The sequence below is a fragment of the Chrysochloris asiatica genome, unplaced genomic scaffold (assembly GCF_000296735.1).
Source record: "Chrysochloris asiatica unplaced genomic scaffold, ChrAsi1.0 scaffold00025, whole genome shotgun sequence".
NCBI lineage: Eukaryota > Metazoa > Chordata > Mammalia > Afrosoricida > Chrysochloridae > Chrysochloris > Chrysochloris asiatica.
The window spans coordinates 16,984,051-16,993,181 of record NW_006408543.1 but is presented as its reverse complement, the minus strand read 5'-3'; the positions used below and the strand labels follow the sequence as shown (position 1 = coordinate 16,993,181).

The 9,131-nt window shown below is 44.8% G+C and overlaps 1 protein-coding gene across 1 annotated transcript in view; it reads right to left on the bottom strand.

The window, feature by feature from the left end:
- The window catches only part of FBLN5 (fibulin 5), a 111,210-nt gene that overhangs the window by 25,542 nt on the left and 76,537 nt on the right, over positions 1–9,131 (bottom strand). Inside the window, exon 9 of the mRNA XM_006839632.1 lies at positions 5,610–5,736. Coding sequence (XP_006839695.1) covers positions 5,610–5,736 — 127 coding nt within the window. The remainder of the gene's footprint in view (positions 1–5,609; positions 5,737–9,131) is intronic.

The window sequence follows — 9,131 nt, the reverse complement described above, 5'->3', positions numbered from 1 at the left end:
TTCTTGACTGCTGCTTCCGTGAGTGTTGATAGTTGATCCAAGAAAAATGAAGCCCAATGCATAACCCACTATGCTACTGGGGTTCCTTAGACAATATCCACAATTCTGCAATAATGATCCACAATCCTGCAATAATGATCATCTACCGGTAGATGCATGAACAGACACGCAGGCAGAATGGGTGTGGGAAGAAGAGTAGGAGTACACCCACAAATATAAGTAGGTTTGACAGAGGTAATTTGTACGTGGGTATTCAGCTTTGGTGCAAATATATCCAAGAATGTGGTGGAACATGTGAGTTATGAAAATTTCTTAGTTTGAGGGAATGAGTTGCTGGACTTGGGGGCTCAGGACCCTAATAGTCTCAGAGGACACCAAGGTCAACTGGAATAAACTATAGTCCACAAAGGCCTTGTTCTACATCTACTTTGCTGAGTAGTGACTAGGACCTTAAAAACTCATAAACAGCTATCTACAGTACAACTACTACTGTTGTTAAGTGCATTCAAGTTGATTCTGACCCATAGTGACTCTTATAGGGTTTCTGAGAAGCTGGTGAGCTTGAACTGCCAACCTTGTGGATCAAACCAACTTTGCAGTCCAGCGCATTAATCCACAGTGCCACACCAGGTACAACAATTGACCTCTCACTTCAGAAGAAAGAAGAGTGATCAAAATCAAAGACTCATGGAATCAAGGAGTCCAGTGGACGAATGGACCACATGAACACAGACTCCAGCACCCTGAGACCAGAACTAGATGGTGCCCAGCTTCCACTCCCAGCTGTTCTGAAAGGAATCACATTAGATTCCCAGGTAGACTGGGAGAATAATGTGGTCCAAAACTCAAAATCATAAAAAAACAAAAACCAAATCAGAGTTACTAGTTGGATAGACTGGTGTAACACCCGAGACTACAGCCATTAGTACCCCTTCAGCTCTGGAACTGAACTCACCCCTATGGTTCAATTTTCAGTCAAACACTAGGCAGGGAACAAAGTCCTGGTGTGGCATGAAGGGTTAATGCGCTGGACTGCAAAGTCGGTTTGAATTGCAGGGTTGATAGTTCTAACTCACAAGTCACTCCTCGGAAAACCTCTACAGAGGGTCTCTATGGGTGGGAACCGACTCTGATGGCACGTAACAACAACAACAACAACAACAACAACAACAACGTAAGATGAACAATAACACTAGGGAGGTAGGCACACTTTAGAATAGTCAACCATTTGAGATCAAAAGGGCAGCATTTATCCAAGGTCAAAGTTCAAAAGGGTTAGGAACAAAGGAGGAATGAAAACAGTAAACCCAGGAGGAAGTGGGAATAAGTGATGTAACTCTGTAATCAATGAGATGAAGCAAAATGGGTTTGAATTATTAAATGTAAAACTAATAATCTGCTCTGTAAACTTTCACTCAACTCACAATTAGGCAAAAAAGGAAAGTACTTCTGAAAAAATCATCCATTGAAAACCCCACAGAGCAGTTCTACCCTGACACACATAGGTGGCTGTGAGTTGGAAGTAAGTGGTAACAATTGGTGGTTTTCTCACGCTCTATAAAAGGTGCTCTGGTAGCGTAGTGGTTACGAATTGGGCTGCTAATCTCAGGTCAGCAGTTTGAAACTACCAGCTATTCCGTGGAAGAAAGATGAGGCTTTCCGCTCCTGTAAAGATTTACAGCCTCGGAAACCCCGTACAGGGTCACTATGAGTTAGAACAGACTCCACAGCACATAACAACAACAAATAAGTATATATTTGTTCATGTGACAATTTGTTTAATGTTTTTCTCCTCCATTAGACTCCAATTCTCATATATGCAAAATCCACAGCACCTAGAACAGTATCTGACACAAAACAGGAGTTCCACTAATATTTAATAATAAAAATGGCATTCAATATTTAACAAGATTCTGGGGATCTCATTAAAATGTAGATTCTGATTAAGTATATCTGGGGCCTGGTGTGGGGGTGTGGGGGTGGAGGGGTTGTTACATGCCCTGGAGTCAGTCGGTTCTGACTTAACAATCCTACATAGGGTTTCAGTGACTGTAAATTTTTGCGGGAGCAGAAAGCCTCATCTTTCTCCCACAGAACAGCTGTTAGCTTTGAAAAGCTGACCTTGACACCAGCAACCCTTGTCTCAGCAGGAGGTCAAACTGGAATGAACCAGTTTGAAACCCCAGTTTGGAAGAAGGAGTGACCACTTGCAGCTGAAGAGGTTTGCAGGCAGCTGGGAGAGGTGGCATTTGGGCTGAGATCTGTGGGGCGGGTCCATCTGGCTCTGTGGCCGATGGCAGAATGCCTTCCAGACGTCAGAAAGCACGAGCAGAAGCAGAGAGACTGGGCATTCTGCAGCTCAGGGAGACGCAAGAGCAAGTCCTGCTCAGGTTGGCAGGAGAACAGAATATCTGGCCAGGACACGGAGCTGGAAAGAGAGGCTGGAGTGAGGCTGAAATGGCCTGGGGGTAGGATGCTCACATGCAATTTCAGCCTCCAGTCAAGGACGTTACCAGTAACATCAATGCAGTTATGTGCCTTGAACGGGGACATTGCCCTGACCACAGACAGGGACAGCCTTGGGAACTGAAAGAGAACCAGAAACAAGCCAGCAGGAACAGCTGCTCCGCCATAAAGGGCCCTCGAGCCAGAAGTCAGAGCCCTCTGTTCTGAAGCCATCCCAGCCCTAAGCAGCAAGCCAAGAGCCTGTTCCGACTCTGTGTCACCCCTTGCTGAAAACTGATGAGACAGGGACTGCCCTGGTCAGCCCTGAAGTCCTCCGGTGGATGATGACCCTGCTCCTCAGGGTATTTGTGTGCGACTGTTGAGAAGAGGGCAGAGGCTACAGGAGATGTGTGCTCTCTCTCTCTCTCTGCGTGTGTGTGTGTGTGTGTGTGTGTGTGTGTGTGTACACATGTCCATGCAGAGACCAAGGAGAAACTGACATGGTTAAGTCTGAGCTAAATGAGAAGGGAAGCGAACTCCTGGTATGCCAGGGACAAAACAGCACTCTCCAAGTGCATTTACCCAATGAGCCCTGGTGGCACTGTGCAAATCTAACCAAAAGGTCAGCAGTTCTAATCCACCAGCTGCTGAGCGGGAGAAGGATGTGGCAGTCTGCTCCCATAAAGACTGATTGCCTTGGAAACCCTACAGGGGCAGTTCTATTTGTCCTATAGAATCGATGTGCATGCATGGTAGTGGGTCAGTGGTGAAGTATTCCATTGCTAACTAAAGGTTGGTGGTTCACGCCCACCAGCCACTCCACAGGAGAAAGATTCAAGTCTCCTTCTCTAAAGATGATAGCCTTAAAAATCCTATCGTTGTTAAATGCTGTCGAGTTGGCTCCAACTCATAGTGACCCTCTAGAGGGTTTCTTTATAAGGAGCGGCTGGTGTGTTTGAACCGCTGATATTGCGGTTGAGTGCTTATCCTATGGTGCCACACCAGGATTCCTTGGAAACCCATGGGGCAATTTTACTCTGTCCTCCAAGGTTGCTTGAGTCCTGGTGTGGTGCTCCAGGTTAATGTGCTGGACTGCAAGGTTGGTTTGAGTGGCAAAGTTGGCAGTTCAAGCTCACCAGTTACTCCTGAGAAACCCTATTCAGAGGAGCTATGAGTGGGAACTGACTTGACAGGCACTTAACAACAACAACAACATGGTTTCTATAAGTCAGAAACAACTTGGTAATTCTCAACAACAACAGTGCAGCCACCAGGTAGAAGGTGTTTTCATTTTAATTCTTTTCATTCTAATGTAGAACTTTGAACTCAGCTGGTTCATTCCAGTTCAACACCCCCTGCTTAGAATTTGCCTTTCTACCCCAGGTACAGGATTGGAGGAAGACTCATTAACAACCTGCGATATGCAGATGATACAGCCTTGCTTGCTGAAAGTGAAGAGGACTTAAAATATTTACTGATGAAGATCAAAGAGCACAGCCTTCAGTATGGATTGCATCTCAATGTAAAGAAAACAAAATCATTGCCACTGGACCAATAAACAACATTCTTATCAATGGAGAAAAGATTGCAGTTATCAAGGACTTCATTCTTCTCGGATCAACTATCAACACTCATGGAAGCAGCAGTCAAGAAATCAAATGACATATTGCATTAGGCAAATCTGCTGCACAAGACATTTTTAAAGTGTTGAAGAGCAAAGATGTCAGCTTGAGGTGCGCCTGACCCAAGACATGGTATTTTCAATAACTTCATATGCATGTGAAAGTTGGGCTGCGAATAAGGCAGACCATAGAGGAATTGATGCTTTTGAGTTATGGTGTTGGAGGAGAATATTGAAAGTGCCATGGGCTGCCAAAAGAACCAACAGAGCCATGTTGGAAGTAGTGCAGCCAGAGTGTTCCTTGTTGGCGAGGATGGCCAAACATTATCTCTCACACTTCAGACATATAGTCAGGAGGGACCCACTCGCTGGAGAAGGAGTGGTTGGTAAGGTGGAGGGTCAGAGAAAAAAAGGAAGACCCCCAGAGAGATGGCTTGGCCAAGTAGCAGCATCAATGGGCTCAAGTGTGACAACAATTGTAAGGTTAGCCCAGGACTGGGCAGCGTTTAGTTCTGTTGTACATAGGATCCCGTCGAGTCAGTACTGACTCGACTCAATGGCACATAACAACAACAACCACCTCAGATACACTGAATCAGAATCTACATTTTAATGAAATCCCCAGGTAGTTCTTATATATACACAAGAATCAAGGGAGAAAGGGGGAGGGAATTGTGTTAAAATGTGGGTTCTGATTCAGTATATCTGGGGTAGAAAGGTAAATTCTCAGCACGGGATGTGGAACCGAACCGGAATGAGCGAATTTGAAGCCCTATTTTAATGCCTCCAGGTTATTTACTAAAATGTTGAAGGTTGGACCAAGTACCCTAGGGTACTAAGAACTCTCTTGCAAACTCTCCAGAGTCCTGATGTGGTGCTGCAGGATAATGCACTGGACCACAAGATCGGTTTGAGTCCAGAGGTCATCGGTTCAAACTCACCAGCCACTCCTTGGAAACCCTATACACGGTCGCTGATGAGTCACAATGGACTCAACGGCACATAGCAACAACGTCAAACTCTCCAGCACTCCATTGCTCACTGTGCAACCCAGGGAGACTCACCTGGAACTTGTTAGGAACCAACCTGGAGCCCCCCCTCCCCCCAAGACATGCTGCACCAGAACCTGCACTTCAAAAGGATGCATATTAGGGGTTTCAAGGTTGGGCTCTCAGTTCCCTGTGTTTCTGGAGCAGACTTGGTGAGGGCGTAAATCTGCTTCTCTGCTTGGCCAGCTTTCCAGAGCATCTTCACATAGCTTTGGTACAGGTGGGGGTGGGGGAAGAGTGATTGAGAACGTGTGTGTGTGTGTGTGTGTGTGTGTGTGTGTGTGTGTATTGTGTTCGTTGGTTAGGAGGGCAATCATATCTTTGTCCACAGGGAGGAAAGCTGAACAGGGCCAGAGATAGTGTTTCTAGTTCACATGCGCTGTCCTGTACACAAGCCTCCACTTCCCCCAACACCACCACCACCATTCACTGACCAGCCTCCTGGGCCCCTCCCATGGACCTCCCCACCACCCCAATGGTTATCCAGGACTCACTTGTCACTGATGAGCACATAAGGTTCCTCGCAGCGGATGGGGTCAATGCACTTGAAACCCCCTTGCAAATTGTAGCAAGTCTGGTGCAGGTTGCAGGTGTGGTTCCTGTGTTCACATTCATTGATGTCTGAAAGACAGGGATGAGGAGACACTGAGGCAAGCCAGCACTGCCCAGGCAATGGTCCTGGGCAGGATGGTGGGGTGCAAGGAGGGTGGGAACGAGAGCCTGGGTCTTACTACAGAGGTTTTGCTCTCTAATATGGTTGCCACTTTGGACTCTGGCATGGCATTGTAGGATCAGCACTGGACTGTGAATCACAAGGTTGACAGTTCAAGCCCACCAGCTGCTCCTTAAAACCCTATACAGAGTCCTTATGAATCGGAACTAACTTGACGGCACTTAACAAGTCTCAGGCAAGGAGCCCTGGTGGCACAGTGGGTTAAGTATTAGGCTATAGAAGGTCAGCAATTCGGCTGTTTGAACCAGGGTGTTCTAGGGAGGTTAGGGGGAAGGAGACGAGGCAGCCTGCTTTCATAAAAATTCGCAGCCTTATAAACCCTATGGGGAAGTTCTATCTTATAGGGTAGCTATGAGTCAATCAATTCAATGGCAGTGGTTTGTTTTTGGTTTTTTGTCACGCCTTATGTGGCTCCTGAGCACCTGGCATCTGGATAGTTCAAACTGAGATGTGCTATAAGTGTAAAATACACATCAGATTTCCACAAGGCTGAACAGAAAAAGAAAATATATATATAGATATACAATTTCATATAATTCATCAATTTTTATATTGATTTACATGCTGAAATGATATTCTGGATCTATTGCAGTAAATATCATTAACATTCATTTTACCTGTTTCTTTTTACCATTTTTTTAAACTTTCTCATTGTGATTTGAGTAAAAGTTAACAGAGCAAATTGGTTTTCCATTCAGCAATTCTTCACATTGCATTCCGTGACATCGATGACCATCTCATTTCCTCCTTGTGTTTCCTGTTTCCATTCCTCTTCCTTTCCTATCCCTTCCTGCCTTCTGAGCTTTGTTGTTGTTGTTAAGTGCTGTCGAGACAGTTCCGACCCACAATGACCCTGTATAGGGTTTTTGAGGAGTGGCTAGTGAGCATGAACGGCTGTCCCTGCAATTCAAACAGACCTTGCAGTCCAGTGCATTAACCCTCAGCACCACACCAGGGCTCCTGGGGTGAGCTTTGTTGTTGTTGTTGTGAAGTGCTATCGAGCTGGTTCCGACCCATAGTGACCCTGTATAGCTTTACTCCTGGGTAAATGCTCCCCTTTTGATCACATATGGTTGATTATCCTAAGGAATGTGTACCTATCTTGTGGTTTTTGTTGTTTTTTTAAATGAATTATTTTTCTTTTTATTTTAATGTGGTTTCTAGAAATTTTCAAGTTCCACTTGGGGCTCCCTCTGGTAACTTGCAATGCATCTCCATGTAAGCATGGCAAGCAGTTGCTTGCTGTTGGTATGAGGTAAACTCAAGGAGGCTGAGCATTGGTGAGCCACTCAGCCACCAGCCTCCCCCACTGACCCCAGGGGGTGGATGGAGGCTGGACATCTGGCCAAGCAGCCTATCTGGAGCACGGAGCCCTGGTCCTTGGAGGGAAACAGTATCAGAGATGAGAGGTCTCTCTGGCCCCATCCTCTAGGAAGTCAGCCAAGAAGAGATGACCAAACTAAATGTCCATCAGCAGATGAATGGGTAAACCAAATGGGCAACATACGTAAGGAGCCCCTAGTGGCACAGCAGCTAAGTGCTCAGCTGCTAACAGAAAGGTCAGCAATTCAAACCCACCAGCTGCTCCAAGGTAGAAAGATGTGGCAATCTGCTCCCTTCAAGATTGGTTTGGGTTATTGTTGTTGCTGTTGCTAAGTGCCGTCGAGTTGATTCCGACTCAGAGCGACCCTGATTAGGATTTCCGAGGAGCAGCTGGTGATTTTAAATAGCCAACCTTGTGGTTCACAGTCCAATGCTGATCCTATGGTGCCACACCAGAAGTCCATTGTGGTTAGCTGCTATGGAGTCAGTTTTGACTCATAGCGAAACAGACTCTGCACAACAGGACAAAACACTGCCTGGTCCTGTGTCATCCTCACAATTGTTAGTCTTGAGTCCATTGCTGCTGCCACTGAGTCAATCCATCCTTAAGTATCTTCCTCTTTTTTCTTGGCCCTCTACTTTACCAACCATGATGCTTTTCTCCATGGACTGGCCCCTCCTGATAACGTGTCAAAAGTATCAAAGATGAAATCTCACCATATCTTTTAAGGATCATTCTGGCTGCACTTCTTCCAGCACAGATTTGTTTGTTGTTCTGGTAGTTCATTGTACTTTCAATATTTGTCTCCAACACCATAATTCAAATTCACTGATTCTTCTACAGTCTTCCTTATTCATTGTCCAACTTTCACATGCATGTGAGGTGACTGAAAATACCATGGCTTGGGTCACCCTCAAACTGATGTCTTTGCTCTTGAACACTTTAAAGAGATTCTGTGCAAATGTGCCTAATACCATATGTGGTTTGATTTCTTGACTGCTGCTTCCATGAGTGTTGATAGTGGATCCAAGCAAAATGAAGGCTTTGACAACTTCAATCTTTTCTCCAGTTGTCATCATGGTATTTATTGGTCCAGTTGTGAGGATTTTTATTTTCATTACATTGACATGCAATCCATATGGAAAGCTATTGTCTTTCCTCTTAATAAATATTTTAAGTCCTCTTCGCTTCCAGCAAGCAAGGTTCTATCCTATGTATATCACAGGTTGTTAATGAGTCTTCCTCCAATCCTGATGACATGTTCTTCATATAATCCAGCTTCTCAGATTATTTCTTCAGTATTGCATTGATTGAATTGAGTAAGTATGGTGAAAGGATACAACCTTGGCACATACTTTTCCTGATCTTAAACCATTCAGCATCCCCTTGTTCTGTTCAAACTTCCTCTTGCCCTGTGTATAGCTTCTTCATGAGCATATTTAAGTGTTCTGGAATACCTATTCTTCAAAACATTATCTATAGTTTTTCAAGATCCACACATACTCAATGGCATACTCAATGAAGCACAAGTAAATATCTTTCTGGGACTCTCTGCTTTTAGCGAAGAGCCATCTGACTTCAGCAATACCCACTTCTGAATTCAGTTTGAATTCTGGCAGTTCCGTTTTGAGTGTATTGTTACAATCATTTCTTACTTATCTTCTGCAACATTTTACTTGTATGTGGTATTAAAGATATTGTTTGGTGATTACTGCATTCTGTTGGGTTACCTCCCTTTGCAAGGGGCACAAATAGGACTTTTTCCAATCAGTTGGCCAGGGAGCTCTCTTCCAAATTTCTTGGCATAGACGAGTGCTTACAGTCCTGCATCCATATGTTCAAAGATTTCAATTTGTAATCCGTCAACTCCGGGAGCCTTGTTTTTCACTAATGCCTTCAGTGTAGTTTGGACTTCTTCCTTCAGTACCATTGGCTCTTAATCATATGCTACCACTTGAA